This window comes from Sander lucioperca, chromosome 7 (genome assembly GCF_008315115.2).
Source record: "Sander lucioperca isolate FBNREF2018 chromosome 7, SLUC_FBN_1.2, whole genome shotgun sequence".
NCBI classification, from domain to species: domain Eukaryota; kingdom Metazoa; phylum Chordata; class Actinopteri; order Perciformes; family Percidae; genus Sander; species Sander lucioperca.
In genome coordinates, this window is record NC_050179.1 from 20,798,785 (window position 1) to 20,818,784 (window position 20,000).

The following is a 20,000-nucleotide window of genomic DNA, read 5'->3' on the forward strand; positions in this document are numbered from 1 at the left end:
CAGGCTGGGTCAACGGCTCCCAGAGACCAGGATGTTAGAAAACAGGCTGGGTCAACGGCTCCCAGAGACCAGGATGTTAGAAAACAGGCTGGGTCAACGGCTCCCAGAGACCAGGATGTTAGGAGTTGTCTGTCTGTCTGTGTGTCTGTCTGTGTGTCTGTGTGTGTGTGTGTGTGTGTGTGTGTCAGAGCATATGAGCGGAGTCTCTAATCACCCTGAGCTATCTGACTCAGTACAGTGTGTTTAAAAAGTCATAGTTAAGTATGTTGAAAAGTCTGTACATGCCATAAAATGCACATAAAACATAGTTTCCCTTCCAAACAAATGGTACTAAATATAACAATTTAAATACAAATGTGTATTCATGTATTGTTTCTATGACTATATTTCTGTATTTACTTCATTTTGCTCTGGTAACAAAAAGGTTTGAACCCAACACGGGTACCTTTCATGTCATATTTGACTTCTTCGTTTTGGGTTTTAGAAGTTTGAATTCAATGCTGCTCACCAGGTTTGAACCTACAACCTTCAATCCACATACATACATTTTTGTTTTTTAATCGTTTTTCTGTATAAAATATGTGTCACACACACCAGGAAATAGACCCGCAAATGCTGGTAAATACAATGGTTTTATTAGAGCACTAATAAAACTTACAGGCAACAGTGTCCAACAAATGACAGGCAAAGAGAAATCCAAAAACAAGCAGTAGTCAAAAATCAGAGAGAAACAGGAACACAGGAAACAGGGAAAAACGCTCAAAGGCTGCACACAACGAAAACAGACGATCTCGCACAGGAGAAAAGGAAAGACTGAACTTAAGTACACAACACAGGGGAGACAATGAGACACAGGCGCAACACATAGGGGTGGGGACAGGTAATCACACAGGCGGGAAGGAGGACAAAGACCAGGAAGTCAACTGAAATGAGACAAGAAGGTAAGTTTCAAAATAAAACAGGAAATTGAGGGCTGTCAAACGATAGATTTTTTTTAGTCACGATTAATCGCTGAATTTCTATAGTTAATAGATTAATCACATATTTTATAACATGATTAAAATTCTACTATTTTGCATTTCAGAACAGTTTTTAAGTCCATATTAACAATCGAAAGCAATTTCTACCAGTGTATCTTGATTGGGAATCAAATGAATGCAAAGAAAGTTACTTTATGAACTTGATTTTAAGATTTGTAATTATTTATTTACTGTAAACAAAAGAAAATGTGTGAATCTGTCATAATTGCATAATTCCTCCAAGTACCTAACTAAAAAACTAAAAATCTCTATCCTTACTAGAGTCAATATAGTGTTTAGTAACTCCTAAATAATGTTGATTCCTCACTGACGTCCAGTGATCACCGGTTAATGAGCAGCTCTTTTCTGCACAAGTCCGTGTTAACACAGCCCATCTCCACTCTTACCTGGCGACAGAGAAACAGGCTGGATAGTCCAGTACACTGTTGTTTCCACAACAACAAAAACACAGCAGTCTCTGAACTCGCGTTGGGAGTTTCATTGAAGTTGGATGTAGTCCAACTTTTGGACTACATTTTTGGTCCAGTTTTTTTTTTTGCTGCCCGGAGCGAAAACAGCGGAGCGGTCACCGCTGCTGCCCGCTGGTCAAACTAACCTGTACGGCGGGCCACAGCAACCTCTTATTTCCGAACATTCATCTCTCCCCCACCCCCTGAGGGCCGTCAATCTAGCATCACGTTAACTGTACTACTGTGCTTAGCTCCATAGGTGGTAGCTCAAGCTTGACGTGCTTCAGTGATATTTTAATTCGGCTTTACACAATGTGCATGTGACTTTTGACTTGTCTACGAGCCGTCTGGGAGTTTTGGAAAATAAAAAGCACCATTCAGGATTTCATTGCTGCTGTCTTTCTCCATTACGCCTGCAGCCTGCAGCAGCAGGATGTGTTAGGAGGAAGTGGCAGCTTGATGATCAGTAACGGTGCTGCAAAGGGTCAAAATAGTAGCCTGTTAGGACCACACCAAGCCGGGTGAAGTGTAAAAGAAATTAATAAATGCCGGCATGCGATTAAAAAAAATTAATCGCATCGCGTCGGCCTTTAATCGCATAGCGATTAACGTGTTAACGCTGACAACCCTAATATATATATATATATATATATTACATGTTTATAATGACTAGCTTTGCTCTCAATAACAATATATTTATGCAACATTCATCAAAATAAAAGTTAATATCCAAATCATAACGTTGGCTCCAACATTAGGGGAGGACTCTGAAGAAGCTTTCAGGCTTCCGTCCTCTCCTGCACTCAAGTAGATTTTTATAAGTTATCATGTTAACTTCTTGTGTGCAGGAACCATTGCAACAGGGTATAATGATCTTCCACTTAATCTTCTCAAAGAGCTGCAACTAGAACATTTATTTTCATCATGTATTTCCCAAAGCCCAAGATGACGTCCTCAAATGTCTTGTTCTGTCCACAACTCAAAGATCTTCAGTTTCCTGTCCCAGAGGAGAGAAGAAACTAGAAAATATTCACATTTAACAACCTGACATCACAAAAGTTTACCTGTTTTCAATGAAATGATAAGGTATCTACATATCTAATCGACTGTGAAGAAAATCTGACTATTAACGCTGAGAGATGAAGATATGCATCTTGCAGCAGCATTTATTAATCCCGTTTTCACACTGGGGAGTTTTCTCAACCCTCATGTTGTCCTCGGGTCAAATTTGGCCCATTTTCTAAACTTCTATACATATAAATATGGTTTCTTTCAACCTAAATGCCCCAAAAATAACATGAATGATTCCATACAACGTTCTTAAATGAATGAATTCTGGGTGTTTTATTTAATTTTATAGAATTCATTTTCTTCCCAGACCACAGATGTGATTATTTGTTGCCGTTAAAAATAATAAAATGGTTTTAAAACCGAATCCTGACTTAATCTGTTGAAGTATAATCCATCAACAAACCTTCCTCTGATTTTAATTAGTCAAAATAAATTTAGCAGAAAAAGTAAGGAAATTTGTGTTTGGGAGATTATTTCTCTGTGGTAACAATGCTTTTGGCAATACATCTTATATCGTTGGAAAGCCTGTTTAGTTCATTTTTTGGTTAGTAGAGAGAGTGTGTGTGTGTGTGTGTGTGTGTGTGTGTGTGTGTGTGTGTGTGTGTGTGTGTTTTTGTGTGTGTGTGTGTGTCAGTGTGTTTCTGTGTGTGTGTGCGTGAGTGTGTGTGTGTGTGTGTGTGTTTCTGTGTGTGTGTGCGTGAGTGTGTGTGTGTGTGTCAGTGTGTTTCTGTGTGTGTGTGTGTGTGTGTGTGTGTGTGTGCGTGAGTTTGTGTGCGTGTGTGTGTGTGTGTGTGTGTGTGTGTGTGTGTGTGTGTGTCTCCTACCAAGAACAATAACATTCTTTAACAGGAGTGGTTCCTATACAAGTGAACACTCCCTTTCTCACAGTTATTAAAAGTTGCACAATAACTGTTTTTTATGAAACAAGTCTCCCGGCTTTACTTGCTGTATTTCTTGATGTTGAAATATGAAACAGTGCATTACAACCTGGTTGTTATGTTCCAGGTCTCTATAAGTGAAGTTAAAGGTTAGTTTCTATGACTGATGGGAACAACTATCTCTGAAATTTCTCCAGTATTCAATTCAACTTTATTTATAGTGTCAAACCACAACAGGAGTTATTTTGTAAGAAGTAAATAGTTTTGTTCACAGAGACAAAGAATCTCTTCTTGAGAGGAGGTTAGGAGATCAAATCACAACTAGTTATGAACCAGAGTTTTCATCAGCATCATTTTATTGTCAACAACATGATAGATTTATGGTTTCCATCTTCTGCATGCTTTACTCCAACAGTTGACACATTTCATTAGATTTGATGTGAAGAGACTCTAATTAGTTCATTCAGCCATGAAGATAAAGTCAGAACAGCCAGAATCCCAGAGAAGAACATCAGCTTCAGATAGGACAGTCACTATTAATATCATTAATATCATCATCTTGGTAGATGCATTCATATCTTTATTGTTATGGTAGTAAGTAGCTGGAGCATTAGCAGGAAATATTAACAGCTGTGATCACATGACCTCCACGTTCAGTAACAACTTCTACACTGATCTCTGCTGTTTGATAAAGAATCATCTTAAAGGAGATCTGGTCACTGGGTAATAAAGGACCGTATGAAGTCTACGCATCAATATTTCATTTTCAATCTAGGGGTCGGAAAAACAAAAGCAAAAAGCAGAAGATCCATGTTATGTTCTTCTTTACAAAGTAAATCAACATCAGACTGACTGACATGTGATGTCATTCTTCTTAGAAAACATGTTAGTTTTTAGAAATATCTCCTGATATATCGTCTCTAGACGTGTTTTATTAAACTTTTGTTTTTGTTAAAGAAGGAAAAGAAGATCCCAATACTCCTATTGAATAACAATAAATGAAAATCACACTCGTGTATCAGGACTAAAGCAAATCAGGACTAAAGCACATCGTCCCTGCCCTGATTCAGTCTTTCTCTTCTTAAGATCTGGCTTACTGTGGTGTGTAAAAACTATCTGTCCATTGACTAAATCCCTGAAAGGCGCGCACAAAACGTTTAAGAGCATCATGGATGCTTGTTATAGCCCTCTCTCTGTCACCACCAGTTGGTGCTGGTACTTGACCTCTAACTGCTTCATCACCTTTAAACAATTTGCTCAGACTTTCAGCTTCGGCACAGTTGCCGTGGATGAATCCCCTTGTTTCAGTTGTTGCCAAACCAAACAACTCACCACATGACTTACAAGGAGGCTTTAATCCTCCGTCATAGAGATCAAACGTTTCGCACCGGACATTCTCTGGAACTTTGATGGTTCCATCGAAATATGTCTTTTTGACAAATGGCCTAGTATTTGGCTCTGGATAGTAGGTCATCACTGCGTCAGCTACATATCTTTCCCACTTGCTGAGACAGGAAGCACCAATCAGGATTTTCTTTGGTACAGCGCCATCAGTGGACATGGAGACTCCGTAGTACCTGACTGAACCTGGGGGATTGCTCTGAGAGACACAGATGGTTTTGGAGACCAGAGGCTTTTTGTTAATATCCCCCCTCAGTTCACCGACGAGCTGTTGCAGCTTCTGTCTGATTGCTCCTTCATTGACTTGTCCAGTCAGGTCGACAACCTGCAAGAAAATATTATCAATTTGCTGATGCATCCAATCATTCACTGAGTCATGCTTTGTGTCTGTTAATGTACAGCACGGCTGCTGGATCATAGAAACAATCATAATCATGATTACTTTAGTCACTATTAAAATCAGGATTATCTAACAGGATTCCTCGCTGACTTTTAGAAAGATGTTGCATTTATTGAAGATAATAAACAGTGAAAGCTGTTAAATCAATCAAACAGTTTGAACGTAATGTGTAAAATAATCTTTTTCCACGATTACTCTGTTTTTGTGATCGTTAGGAGCCGGAATTAAAATCATAATCAATGTTTAATTACTAGCACAGCTCTACTGAGAGATTAATAACAATCTGTAATATTTGGAGACGTTTAGGTGAAGTAGGAAGAACGCTTTACAACTTTACAAAGAAGAATTGTTATCTTTTGAGAAACTGTCCTCTTACCATGTCGAGCACACATGAAAATGGACTCCTCCTGGGTACCTGAGAGGAACATTTCTCAAAAGGTAGAGGGAATCGGATCTTAAATTCCCTTATCAAATCAGCATCACTCAGAATCCTTTCTGGTGAATATGGCGGCGTGTTGATCTTTCCCAAAAAGAAGATGCTGTGAAGAACCTGTGAAGTCAAAACACATTCAGAGAGATATATCATTGTGTGTGTTGTGTGTAACCGAGCAACACATTCTCATGAACGGGTTCCTACCATATCCTACGAAAAGTTGTGCACATCAATTCCTAAGAATATGAAATAGACCTTTTTCACAGCAGACATTTTAACTTGTCATAGTAGGAAAAGCACAGCTGGAATTGATAACCTTAATGATGGCTCAGTTCCATCAGGTGTCCCAGTGAGCTATTTCAGTGAGTCATCATGCTCAATACCAGGACCTCTCCTAAGTGGAATGCAGCCATCATTAATGGTTTTGAATACACCTGTGCTTTTCCTGCTATGACATGTCAACATGTCTGCTGGGAAAAAGGTCTATTAGGCGGGTCACATGACGCCGGCTAAAGTTTAGTGGACAAGGAGCCAAACATCATGAGAACAGGCTGAACTGAGAAGATTTATAGTAACTAAATACACTGACAGGGTCATGCATTATGTTCACACACACATTTCAATAGTTAATAAAAAGTCTCCATCAGACATACCTCATCCACTAACACCCTATTAGGTCTCTGCCTCTCCATGGCAACCATTTCATTGATAATCAGGAAAGCATTCTGTCTGAAAGACTCTCCCTCTACCAGGAATTCTTCTCGTCTAAAATAATAAACATGTAAAAATGGAGAATTAAAAAGCAGAATGCAGCGATAATGTGTTTGAGTAAATCAAAGATACAATAGATCCATATATCTACATACATAAATGTTAAATACTACATTCAAACACAGCAACAAAAATCAGACTTCAACACTTCTTTAAGTTTTAGATAATATCAGTCTCAACCTGGGGCGATTCTAGGATCAGACCTTTAGGGGGGTCAGCCCCTAACAGGGCGATTCTAGGATCAGACCTTTAGGGGGGTCAGCCCCTAACAGGGCGATTCTAGGATCAGACCTTTAGGGGGGTCAGCCCCTAACAGGGTGGTTCTAGGATCAGACCTTTAGGGGGGTCAGCCCCTAACAGGGTGGTTCTAGGATCAGACCTTTAGGGGGGTCAGCCCCTAACAGGGTGGTTCTAGGATCAGACCTTTAGGGGGACTCAGCCCCTAACAGGGTGGTTCTAGGATCAGACCTTTAGGGGGACTTAGCCCCTAATGAGAATGTGACACGGATTTAGTGCATGCAAAAGCCCCCCCACCCCCCCCGCTAAATCAGTAACTTCATTAGCCGATAATCTTTGAGCTACTGAACAACAACGTCAGCTAACGTTTTTTGACACTATGATGGAACTAAACCTGACACTTTATAAATCTCAGTAATAACAACCAGTTTGACACAATGTTCTAACATTCAGCAATTTTAGTTGCTTACGTTTTTCATTTGGGTTCTAAGCTGCGCCATGAAATTACCAACTTCTTCTCTGGGGACTACTAACGTTAAACTTCCCAACCGGGAGTCTGGCACAACCTCCTCTGATGTGCCAACATTGCGTTTCTGTTAACCCTTTCCTTGACGGGGTTCCAGGTGCGTAGCATTGGCGACAGACACACAGGATATTAAGCCTGTTTCAAGCTCTTTGAACCTGTCATTGTTTGTCCTCTGTCACTAACAGAAACTCACTTCAAACACCAAAACTGATAAAAAAAATTTAAAAAAAGTTTTATATTATAATTTAGGGTCTCTTTTGTCTTTACCTTTCATAAGTTTCTCTTGAATATAATCCTCTATATTAAGTCGTTTGTGGATTTCAATATATACATTTTGTCAAGAATTAAAATAACATGTTTCGATCTTTTTGACTCACCTCTGCAGTTCAGCAGCAGCCTGATGCAATCAGAAATAAAGGTACATTACAACACAACAACATGAATGAATTTAATCATGTAGAATTGGATCATAATGCTGTCAAATATTCAAACATTCATGTCAAAGCAGCTACTCACCATTGTTAGTTATGAGTGAATGAAATAGAAAGAAGGAACTGAAGCTGTGCTCTCTGATATTTCAAACGACCACGCCTTAAAACTTGAGTTATGGTTGTGTGGAGACTCCACGCAGAGCTTTCTCTGTAGTTCATAAGTCTGTCTCTTTAAGAGAATAGCAGGGCCGGCATGTGTGTGTGTGTGTGTGTGTGTGTGTGTGTGTGTTTGAAAAGTTAACCCTCTCCTTGATTTCATGTTGTTTATGGAGAAGGAGAACCAGGAAATGAGTCGGGGGGGGTAACACTACTACTAGGAACTGAAGCTCTGATATTCAAACGACCGCGCCTTACTTTGTTGCGTTGAATGCACCCAGAACAGAACGATGAGAGATTAATAGTGGGAGTCAGTTTGCTCACTCCTTCATAGAGAAGAAGTCTTTGTACATATGTAGGAGTGTGTGCCAGTAAAACACAAAGTCACATGACTAGCTACTGTATCTTGCATTAGACAGACTCCTGCGTACTCGGGTGTGGTATCAAAATAATTATGATTAAGATACCAGTTGTATTCATTAACATATTGTTCTCATGTATGAGATACTATTGATTGTTTTACATTCCTGAAAGTACTACATGCAATTAATGAATGCTGTTTCAAGAGTAAATGTGTGTTGAGTCAGCAGCGATAACATTAAATGAGGAAAGTTGATCTTCAACATGTTCCCATGCAATGTTTTGATCAGTTCTGAGGAAGTCAAACCCGTTAAAGATTAACAGTGTTCTTGGCAGGACTTTGGGAAGGTGGGTGTGCCAGTAAAAGAGCACTGACAGAAAGTCACATGACTAGTTATGATATCTTGCATTAGACACATTCCCACGTACTCGGGTGTGGTATCAAAAAAGCTAAACTGAAACTGAACAGTAAGCAAAAAGTAATGATTTGACAACCATGAGTACTTTGAGTTCATGTTTGAGTAAAGCTTCCTCAAAACATCCCAAATCATGAGCTAAAATAAAATAAAATATAAGAACACACTACTCAAGAAATAAACTCAGGAAAGAATGTAGATCAAGTAGTGAATAAATATATCCAACCTACTTAAATACTATATAAAATATGTAAGTAAACATACTGTTTTCCCTCAGTTTGTAGAAGACTTAGGGGTACGTATTTAGTGGGGGGGTTTAGGGGTCCTCCCTTATGCAAAAAGAAGTTTTTTTAATTAAAGAAAAATGTAATTTCAAATCATTTTGCACCATTACTAGTAACATAGTCTATCTGTGTCTAAAACATACATATACATACATACATACATACATACATATACACATATATATATATATATATATATATATATATATATATATATATATATATATATACACATATATATATATATATACACATATATATATATATATATATATATATATATATATATATATATACATATACATATATACATATATATATACATATATATATATACATTATATATATATATATATATATATATATATATATATGTATATATATATATATATATATATATATATATATATATATATGTATACGTATTTCTAAGCGTCCTAGAGTTTAATCTACTTTAGATTGACCTTGTTTGACTTCAGACATCACCACGTCTTCTTAGTGATTTATCAGAAGTGATTAATTTCTATTTATGTATTCAGTTGAAAACACTGGTGAGACAGCTACATGAATGTTTTTTAATAAATGATGAATTAGGTTTTGATCCTGAATGTCTTCTCCTGTTTTTGCTAATGGAGCTCTAGATAATGTTAGAGAACTAACCTACAGTTACCCAAAGTTTCTGTTGTTACCAACCAATGATTTGAAGGAGTCAGAGTAGAAGTCAGAATAACATGTTTTATTAATAGTTCATCTTGCAAACAGAAAGCTTTTCATAATGTGGAGGAGGAAACAATATAATAAATCTGTCCTGAATAATCTCTCTGAAACAAAAAGCTTTAACTGACTTATGTAACTAAAGAGTCCTAAAACTCCACCAACCTGGTGAATGGAGACCAGGAGTCTGCAGCCTTCAGCCCTCTGCAGAGGCTCCCTGACGCTCTCACTAACACTTCTGTCATTTATTGTTGTTTAAGGCTTAAAGTCGTCTGTCCTGAGTGTCCTTAGACTAGCTATAGAGTCCAAATCTTAATAAAGAAGTAGGACAGAGGCAAGATGAATTTGCTTTCACTGCCAACGCTGCTGGATTATCATTATCACTGATTGAGCTGCAGAGAGAAACTAACTTAATTTTAAGCTCAAATATGTTTTGCAGCTCCAAAAGGATTTCTTTCTGTTTTTGGGGCATATTGGGCCTTTATTTGACAGGACAGCTGAAGACAATAAAGAAGAGCGAGAGAGAGGGGGGGGGGTGACATGCAGTAAAGACAGGAAGGACTGAGCCTTTTAAACATGGAGCGCACGCTCTCAGACACATTTCTTTAAAAACATTTTGGGCCAGAAATGGCTCCATGGATAGTAAAGATATAGACCAAAGATTAAATGTACAGGGTACCTGAACCCTCACACCTTTTTATTTTCCTCCTAACACATAGAGAAACAACAGCTCAGGCAGCAGCTTTGGCTGATTTGAGATTCTCCAGAAGTTTGGACTTTTTTGATGCCACCAGTTTAAGATGATCGGCTTCCAGCTTCTTCCCCACTTTACCACTCCTCACTTTGTCCCAGTCCTTCTCCGTCTACACACCAAAGAAAATATCAGAAAATCAAGTGGTGAATCATCAGAGTCAACAAGCACAACAGACCATTCTTTAATAACTTTCGAATTCTTATTACCCAACTACATGGAATTAGATAAAAGCTTCTACGCTAAGATAAGATAAGATAAGATTCAACTTCATTGTCATTGCACAAGTAAGAACAACTAGTACAATGAAATGCAGTTTAACATCTAACCAGTAGTGCAATCATTAAAAGTGCTTCATCTTTATAGCAGTGCTTACAAAAGACATAAAACACAGAATGCAGTATGATCATGTTTAGTCCATTATTAAAGTGCATTAGCAAATAAAGTGCATAGAGTTCTGAGAAATCAGACAGTCCATAGTCCATATAATAGTAGAGACAGAATCCTGGATGACCTGATGTTAAACTCAGACAAAACTGAAGTTATTGTGCTGGGCCCCAAACACCTCCGAACCTCATTATGCAGAGATATATTTACTCTGGATGGTATTGCCCTGGCCTCCAGCACTACTGTCAGAAATCTAGGAGTTATGTTTGATCAGGATCTATCCTTTAACGCCATCTAAAACAAACCTCTAGAACAGCCTTTTTCCATCTTCGTAACATTGCCAAAATCAGGAACATCCTGTCTCAAACCGATGCTGAAAAACTAGTCCATGCATTCGTTACTTCCAGGCTGGACTACTGTAATTCTTTACTATCAGGATGCCCAAATAAGTCCCTTAAGACTCTCCAGCTGATCCAGAATGCTGCAGCACGTGTTCTGACAAGAACTAAGAAAAGAGATCACATTTCTCCTGTATTAGCTTCTCTGCATTGGCTTCCTGTAAAATCCAGGATTGAATTTAAAATCCTTCTCCTGACCTACAAAGCTCTAAATGGTCAATCACCATCATACATAGAAGAGCTCTTAGTACCTTATTGTCCCACTAGAGCACTGTGCTCCCAGAATGCAGAGTTACTTGTGGTTTCTAGAGTCTCTAAAAGTAGAATGGGAGCTATCAGGCTCCTCTCCTGTGGAACCAGCTCCCAGTCTGGGTTTGGGAGGCAGACACTGTCACCACATTTAAGAGTAAACTAAAAACTCTCCTCTTTGATAAAGCTTATAGTTAGGGAGTGAGGAGTTGCAGCGTTCGCCTAGACCAGCGGGGGAGGGTGTATAGCAGACATGGCACACCTTCTCTTCTCTGCTTCTCCTCATAGTCGTCAGATTCATCTACCAACCCTTATTGAACTGGCTCAGGTTTGCCTTGCACCAGCTCTTAGTTATGCTGTTACAGTTTGAGACTGCTGGGGGACTTCCTTTGACACACTGAGCTTCTCTCTCCTCTCTCTTTCTCTCTCTTTCCATCTGTGTGCATCTATGTCCCAGAAATGCTTGTTACTAACTTAGCTCTGGGGAGCTTATTCCCCCGGAGTCCTTATCTTTTCTTGCCCCGCAGTTTTCCTTGGATTAGGGTCCTGCTCGACGTCCTGCTATGCTCTGCTATGCCCTGTAATGACCTGCAGTGCTCTGCAGGGCATTACAGGGCCCTGTTACGCCATGAACTACTACAACTACTATTTCTAGTCATAGTTCCATTATCTTTATTGTGACTATTATTTCCACTGTTCATCACACCCCCAACCGGCACCTTCAGACACCGCCTACCAAGAGTCTGGGTCTGTCCCAGGTTTCTCCCTAAAAGGGAGTTTTTCCTTGCCACTGTTGCACTAAATGCTCTTGGGGGAATTACTGGAATTGTTGGGTCTTTGTAAATTATAGAGTGTGGTCTAGACCTACTCTATCTGTGAAGTGTCTTGAGATAACTCTTGTTATGATTTGATACTGTAAATAAATTGAAATTGAAATTGAAATTGAATTGCCTTAACCTCTCACCATATCTTTGAAGGCCTCTCCTTTGTAGTAGCTCTGTGATGCCGGATACATCAGTCCCTTCTCACCGAGCTTCTCCAGGCTCTCAGCCACCATGTGCAGCTCCTCTTCCTCTCCATCGAAGGCATACAGCTTTCTGTCCTCACAGGTCATCAGGACCAGCTGATCACACGGGCACGACGTCCCCTCCACTACTCCTACAACCTCCATCTTTACTATCTTAGGAAGGTAGAATTTCCCCCACCCATTCAACATGCCATGATTCCCTTTGTAGACGGTGTCTTCCAGGCCTCCTATCTTCAACCTGGCACCAGCTGGATTCTTTAAGGTGATGGTCTTCTTATTCTTGGACACAAAGACTGAAACCCATTTCAGGTAATCTTTCTGGTAATCTGGCTCTGCAACCAATGACAGACAAGAGGAATTAGGATGGATCATGTCAAACACTAACCATAGATAGTTTTATGATGTGTGTAGTCTACCTTTTACTTTGGTGCTTTCCTTAAGCAGAGCCAACAGCTGATCAGCTGACCTGAAAGGTAGAAAAGTGATTTAACAACAAAAGTGAGTTAACAACAACAGAGAGCGTTTTTTGGGGATGTTATGGCACACTGAACTAATTAAATCAATTAGAAAACCAACTAAAATCAAACAGACTACACATAAATAAATGGATTAATAAGATATTTAAATAAAGTCAATGAGTCCCACCATGTAACACTTTATTTGAAACTTATTTAAAGTGCCCATATTATGCTCATTTTCAGGTTCATAATTGTAATTTGAGGTTGTACCAGAATAGGTTTACATGGTTTAATTTTCAAAAAACACGATGTTTTTATGGCTACGTGCAGTAGCTAGGTAAAGATTACATCAGCTAGCTAGCTATTTCTCTAACTTCAGTAGTACAAGGCAGGATTAGCCGAGAGACTTCTTCTAAACGAGGGCGCACTTCCAACTTTGTGTGGAATACCTGCAGAACAGGGACATGGAAGTAGTTCTTTTGTAGATTATGGTGAACTAGTGTGTGTTGTAGCAGTGTTTTGCCATTGAGAACAAGGGGGCGGATTTGTCAATTATTAAGTATAACTTCAATACGTGTCTGTCATTCAATAATCATTTAATCTTCCCTGAACAGAAAAGATAACTGCTTCTTACCGGATGGCCACTCGACTTGTCGCCATTCTGAGTCTCTGTAGAAAACAAAATGTGTTCATCGTTAAAAGTAATGGTGGAAAAATACTTCAAACATTTATTCATGTACTGAAAGTAATGAGATTACAATAGAATGAAATATGAATATAGATTCTGGGCCGTTATTTTTTATTGAAAGACAAAACACTAAAAACCCTTTTAAATTAAAAACACTGGGTGGTCACATGTGAGTTCTGAGGGAAACAAATCTGAATTCTGACTTTAAACTCAGAACTCAGACATCTTCTTAACCCTCCTGTTGTCCTCGGGTCAAATCTGACCCATTTTATAAAAGTTTCCATATGAGAAATTTGGGTTTCTGTCAACCACACTGTCCAAAAAAAATAAGGTGGATAGTTCCATACAACGCTCTTCACAAGTAAAAAACATGATCAGTTCACTACTTTCATCGACTATGGGTGTTTTATTCAATTTGATAGCATTTGAAAAAAAATATTGATGAAAGAATGTTTTTTGTAAAGTAGGAGAAAAACAACAAAAAGGTCAAAAAGCGCCAAAATAAAATCGACAAAAACATCAGATAAAGTGACAAAAATGTGGAAAAAAAATTAGAAAAACGGTTGAAAAAATGACAAAAGTGTCAAAAAATAGGACTAAAAAGTTTTAATTTTGAATTTTGATCCAGAAAAACAAAAAGTTGCGAGTTGTTGGTCGAGGGACAGACAACACAAGAGTTAACAGAAGATTGGTAAAATGATCGCCTTAAATTCAGATTTTTTTGTTTTTTCACAACTATAATAAAAGTTAAGCAGGCCTATACTATATGTAAGGGATAATCACCTCAAGGCAGGGCAATAAACAGTTTGATATGCCCACAAGCCGAGCATATCAAACTGTTTATTGCCCTGCCTCTCGGTGATTATCCCGTTTATTCTACTTCTTGCTTGCCAACACAATTTAAATACTTTAATAATTATGCTTTTTCTTATTCGTATTGCATGCTTATTAAATGTATACTCTGTTTTGTTTCTCAAAAAGTAGTCCCCTTTAGAACTACGGTGAATAACGTTAGCTCAGCTGTAGCTAATTAGTTTCTATAGCAACTACAGTCCGGGTCAGTTGTCACTGTCAGTCTATCCTTCTGGTGGCTCTTCCACTTGGTGGAAACCTTGACAGCAAAGGCAGCTGCCTTTTTGGTGTTTGATTCAAGGGCCCCGTCTTCAACTGTACACAGCTCCTCATCTGTCAGATCTCGTTAACGGGACCCTGGGCCTCGTCTTTCTCTGTTGTCATTCCGTCGTCCTCGTCGCTCTTTAACCAGTCCTCAAATGTCTTCCCTACTCCAAATATATTGAAATTGACAATGAATTTGTCCATTTTTAAAACACTGTAATGTTTAGAACTACGGCGAATAACGTTAGCTCAATTGTAGTTAACGTTAATTAGTTTCTATAGCAACCACACAAGGCTGCAACTGATCACTAACGTTAGTTTAATAACGTAGTTGCTACGTCGTATCCGATCACTAACGTTAGTTTAATAACATAGTTGCTACGTCGTATCCGATCACTAACGTTAGTTTAATAACGTAGTTGCTACGTCATATCCGATCACTAACGTTAGTTTAATAACATAGTTGCTACGTCGTATCCGATCACTAACGTTAGTTTAATAACGTAGTTGCTACGTCGTATCCGATCACTAACGTTAGTTTAATAACGTAGTTGCTACGTCGTATCCGATCACTAACGTTAGTTTAATAACGTAGTCGCTACGTCGTATCTGATCACTAACGTTAGTTTAATAACGTAGTCGCTACGTCGTATCCGATCACTAACGTTAGTTTAATAATGTAGTTGCTACGTCGTATCTGATCACTAACGTTAGTTTAATAACGTAGTTGCTACGTCGTATCCAATCACTAACGTTAGTTTAATAACGTATCTGATCACTAACGTTAGTTTAATAACGTAGTTGCTACGTCGTATCTGATCACTAACGTTAGTTTAATAACGTAGTTGCTACGTCGTATCCAATCACTAACGTTAGTTTAATAACGTATCTGATCACTAACGTTAGTTTAATAACGTATCCGATCACTAACGTTAGTTTAATAACGTAGTTGCTACATTGTATCCGATCACTAACGTTAGTTTAATAACGTAGTTGCTACGTCGTATCCGATCACTAACGTTAGTTTAATAACGTAGTTGCTATGTCGTATCCGATCACTAACGTTAGTTAATAACGTAGTTGCTACGTTGTATCTCGCTTGTGAAACTACGTATCGACTGACCCTCCGATAGATTTCCGACACATTTTAGAAACTTTTTTAAACAAGGTTTATTTTTACAATGGACGATCATGTTTGAAATTTCTGTGATAGAAAAAAAATACAAGCGGTGTATTGATCTACTATTTGATGACGCTGTGTTCAGTCAGCGGGCAACCTGCCGGGTTAATGCCCTCCTCCCAGCCAATCACAATCAAGCATTCTTAAACGAAGTAGAATAAATATGTATTCAGTCTCTCGCAGCAGCACTTTGTTGGACTGCTTACAGCCGCAACACTAATAAATGTGGCGTCAGAACAAAGAATCAGCAGAAACATATTCCCTCTTTGTTCTTTTCATCTCAAAGCAAATGTTTCAGAAAGTTAAATTCTAAACAATGTTCAGTAAGCTACGTAAAAGGCACAAAAACAAAGCAGCAGTTATTTTCAATAATGTGACTACATTGTTTTAACAGAGATAGTTAAGACTGAAACTAATCCATTGAAAAGGTGAGAGAACTCCTCATCAGACCAGCTGAAATAAGATGTTACCTGAGCTGAAGAGTAGACTGAAGTCTTCACCGTCCTCACGGAGATATGACAACAGCAGGAACATGTTGGAGACACTCCCTCTCTGTGCTGCCTTCAAGTGCTCTTCAGATATTGCAGCATTTTCTATCAGTCATTTGTTCATGGGAAAACTGTGGAAATGTTGCCATCTACTGGTAGAAAGCATCTCCTACAGGGAGAATAAAGTCTATCTGCTGGTAGAAATCATCTCCTACAGGGAGAATAAAGTCTATCTGCTGGTAGAAAGCAGCTATTATGATGGAGGATTTGTACCGTAATATTTTTATTTGTAATCTTCTGCATGTGTGTGTGCTGCTGTGCACGAGCCTAGGATCATTTTACTAATGCTCTGTTAAAATAACAATGAAATGCTGCATTATTGACTTTAGACCAGGTTTTTGTTGGTCAATGGCGCGATCACTTCCCACTGCCTCAAGATAGCAATACTCCCAGAATGCACCTGAACACACCTCCCTGTAAGACCAGCACGCCCAGAATGCACCTGAACACACCTCCCTGTAAGACCAGCACGCCCAGAATGCACCTGAACACACCTCCCTGTAAAACCAGCACGCCCACAATGCACCTGAACACACCTCCCTGTAAGACCAGCACACCCAGAATGCAACTGAACACACCTCCCTGTAAGACCAGCATGCCCAGAATGCACCTGAACACACCTCCCTGTAAGATCAGCATGCCCATGGGCCACAGATGGGTGCAGGTGTATTTGCTGTTTAAACTATGTGGGTGCTGGACGGTCTTAAAGTAGTAAAGACACTTATACGTCATATACCAAAAAGGCGACGAAAACTCTGAAAAAAACAGCAAAAATGTCTGAAAATGTGACAAAAACCTTTAAAAAGGAACAAAAACTTGTAAAAAGCCCCCCCATAAATCCTGGCTATGTGTACATAGTTATTGGGCTCCTGATGTGTGAACATATAATATATGATAGAAGAAATAGTGAGTTAATGTGTGCTGTATGAGAGTGAATTCTTGGTGTTATTTAGAGATGTTCTAACGCCGCCTTCACACTGGCAGTTGAAATCAGCTCCGTAATACGCAATACGCCCCCAGCGGACGTCGTACTACACCGTTGAAAAGCTTCGGAAGCGACTCACGTCACTAGCTGAGACGAGGGGGCTAGGGGGCTAACCATTAGCATGCTAGCTCATTCTCAATGGCAAAACACTGCTACAACACACACTAGTTCACCATAATCTCCAAAAGAACTACTTCCATGTCCCTGTTCTGCAGGTATTCACACAAAGTTGGAAGTGTGCCCTCGTTTAGAAGAAGTCTCCCGGCTAATCCTGCCTTGTACTACTGAAGTTGGAGAAACAGCTAGCTAGCTCATGTAGTCCTTACCTAGCTACTGATCATGTGGTCTTACCTAGCTACCGAGCATGTGATCTTACCTAGCTACTGATCGTGTGATCTTACCTAGCTACTGATCATGTGATCTTACCTAGCTACTGATCATGTGATCTTACCTAGCTACTGAGCATGTGCGACTGCCAACAAAGATGTTACAGCAGTGAGAGGTCTCACTCTGTAGCTAAAACAGAGACCTGAACACAGGGTGAAAAGAGGAGCTGCAGCAATGTGCAGTACAACTAAAATACAGAATTAAACCATGTAAGCCTATTCTGGTACAACCTCTAAATACAATTATGAACCTGAAAATGAGCCCAATATGAGCTCTTCAATTAGGACTATCAGCTCCACACAACTCTCTCTGGATCTCTCAGGATGAATATGTTGAGAAGATCGGCGCGTCAGGAGACTGAAGATAATGACCTCTTCTGCAGACTCCGCCATGTTTTTTAATCCTCTGTGTCTCCATGGTTACTAGCAGCTGTGTGGAGGAGGGGGAGAGGCTCGTATCACGTTGACGTGCCGACAGTGTTGTTGTCATTACTTAGAATTCCTCCTGGGGGAGACAGAAACTCCGTACTATAGCTTTAAAAGCTGTCTCTGACCCTTCACCCTCCTGCTGTCTTCCTGTCCACCACTTGTTGTCCTCCAACTAAATTAACTCCGTCTGTTCTGCCTTTTTATAAAGCATAAAGTATAGAATCACCCAATTCTTTTGTGGACCTAGCCAACTTATTACAATAGTTTTACACTTAATATTTTTAATTCATGGCCAATTAACCCCATTTACTGTACATGAAATTATACCTTATTCTGGAGTAAAATAGGCAGAAATGATGAATTATTTTCACTCTAGTGAAGCTCAGATGAATATATGTTGATGTTTAGTCAGGAAACTGTTCTGAAACCATGTTATTATATTGAATGGCAGAACATATTTCTGATAAAGAAACTTTGAAAACGGGTCAAGTGATTTGACCCTTCATTTCTCCACCTTTATTCAACGTTTTTAAAGATTATTTAAAGCTCTTTTGCCAACACCTTTAACATGTTTTCGGTGTTTTTGTCGAAGCCTTTCTTGACACGTTGTTGCCTTTTACTCAGCGTTTCAAACCTCTTTTCAGTGCTTTTATCAGAGTCTTTTGATGCTTCTGAAGCGTGTTGGACCCTTTCTGTGACGGTTAAAGAAATCACACCTGGATCCACTGAGCTGTGTATTTAATGACACCTCATCCTGCAGCAGACTGTAAAACGCTGAGTCATCCTGCAGCACAGACTAAAAACGCTGAGTCATCCTACAGCACAGACTGTAAAAACGCTGAGTCATCCTGCAGCACAGACTGTAAAACGCTGAGTCATCCTGTAGCACAGACTGTAAAAACGCTGAGTCATCCTGCAGCACAGACTGTAAAAACGCTGAGTCATGCTGCAGCACAGACTGTAAAACGCTGAGTCATGTCAAAGATACACCTCTCTATAAAACAGGATGTATAACATCCAAGCAGCCTTAAAACCCTCTAAAAACCATCCAATGAGCAGAGTCCTTCAGTCCTGCGGCTTCAGGAACTTCCTCTTCGTGGTCGTTTCCACGGCGTTGTGGTTCACGTCTTCTTCTTCTTCTGGCGCCGCTCTCTCGCGCTTCTTCGCAAACTTCTTCTTCATGCTTTCCACCAAACTCTCGTACCTGAAGAAGAAGAAGAAGAGATGTAGAGTCAGGGAGTTTCCTCCGACACATTATTATGATCATAAATTCTATCAATTATTATATTATTATATTAATATAACAGAATAATGTTCTATCAGGTTATTATAATTATTATAATAATATAACCATCAGACTAATGTTCTATCAGATTATTATTATAATTATTATAATAATATAACCATCAGACTAATGTTCTATCAGATTATTATTATAATTATTATAATATAACCATCAGACTAATGTGATCTGATCTGGAGGAACTGAGTTCTTCACGGTTTTATTTTCCAACATTTGACAGATTTTAGTCATTTTATTGGCTGCTTTTGTTGTTGTTTACGTTTTTAAATTTTAGTGTCTGTCAGATAATTATTATAATATAACCATCAGACTATCAGAGATCAGGTCAGAGCTCCATGCTTCGGATCTTTTCTTTTACTGGTTTATGGTTTTGATGCTCGGTTTGTTTTGAGACAGTTTGACATGTTTTTGGATGCTTTGAAATAAAATAAAAGTTTTATCAAAAGATTTTTTAAATGATTACATTTGTTGAGGGGCCAGTAAAACTAGACTTTGGGCTGCTTGTACCCTGGTGGTTTAGGGGCCAGT

At 39.0% G+C, this 20,000-nt stretch overlaps 3 protein-coding genes and 2 long non-coding RNA genes across 13 annotated transcripts in view; 1 reads left to right on the forward strand and 4 right to left on the reverse strand.

Moving 5' to 3' along the window:
- LOC116055803 overlaps nt 1-20,000 on the reverse strand; it is a 102,240-nt gene that overhangs the window by 44,721 nt on the left and 37,519 nt on the right. For 2 of the 9 annotated variants that reach the window (XM_036003500.1, XM_036003499.1), the window contains exon 2: nt 12,796-12,845. In XM_036003500.1, the coding sequence (XP_035859393.1) occupies nt 12,796-12,845 (50 nt within the window). Of the gene's footprint in view, nt 1-10,201; nt 10,431-12,316; nt 12,712-12,795; nt 12,846-13,471; nt 13,507-16,291; nt 16,421-20,000 lie in introns of those variants that run through there. The other 7 variants (XM_036003506.1, XM_031307845.2, XM_036003502.1 and 4 more) reach the window with 7 other exon arrangements.
- Nucleotides 3,420-20,000, forward strand: part of LOC116055826 — a 34,008-nt gene continuing 17,427 nt past the window's right edge. Inside the window, exon 1 of the long non-coding RNA XR_004106412.2 lies at nt 3,420-3,658. This is a non-coding gene — a long non-coding RNA (uncharacterized LOC116055826). The remainder of the gene's footprint in view (nt 3,659-20,000) is intronic.
- On the reverse strand, nt 4,262-7,839 carry LOC116055797. The gene is made up of 5 exons (XM_031307832.2): nt 7,723-7,839; nt 7,584-7,603; nt 6,326-6,437; nt 5,616-5,789; nt 4,262-5,164 (listed from the first exon to the last, which is right to left on the reverse strand). The coding sequence occupies exons 1-5, from the start codon at nt 7,723-7,725 to the stop codon at nt 4,532-4,534; spliced, it is 942 nt and encodes a 313-aa protein (XP_031163692.1). The 5' UTR covers nt 7,726-7,839; the 3' UTR covers nt 4,262-4,531.
- LOC118495492 overlaps nt 16,425-20,000 on the reverse strand; it is a 13,576-nt gene continuing 10,000 nt past the window's right edge. Inside the window, exons 2-3 of the long non-coding RNA XR_004897933.1 lie at nt 16,990-16,993; nt 16,425-16,559 (exon numbers count right to left, since the gene is read on the reverse strand). This is a non-coding gene — a long non-coding RNA (uncharacterized LOC118495492). The remainder of the gene's footprint in view (nt 16,560-16,989; nt 16,994-20,000) is intronic.
- The window catches only part of LOC116055804 (M-phase phosphoprotein 6-like), a 6,172-nt gene continuing 5,062 nt past the window's right edge, over nt 18,891-20,000 (reverse strand). The window contains exon 6 of the mRNA XM_031307847.2: nt 18,891-19,373. Within this exon, the coding sequence (XP_031163707.1) occupies nt 19,235-19,373 (139 nt within the window). The 3' untranslated portion in view covers nt 18,891-19,234. The remainder of the gene's footprint in view (nt 19,374-20,000) is intronic.

Excerpts from the sequence above, each read along its gene's own strand:
- LOC116055797 (XM_031307832.2), bottom strand. Across the intron at positions 6,438-7,583 it reads GCTGCTGCTGAACTGCAGAG|ACGAGAAGAATTCCTGGTAG; the intron begins GTGAGTCAAAAA and ends TTATTATTTTAG. Across the intron at positions 5,790-6,325 it reads ATAGGGTGTTAGTGGATGAG|GTTCTTCACAGCATCTTCTT; the intron begins GTATGTCTGATG and ends TTGACTTCACAG.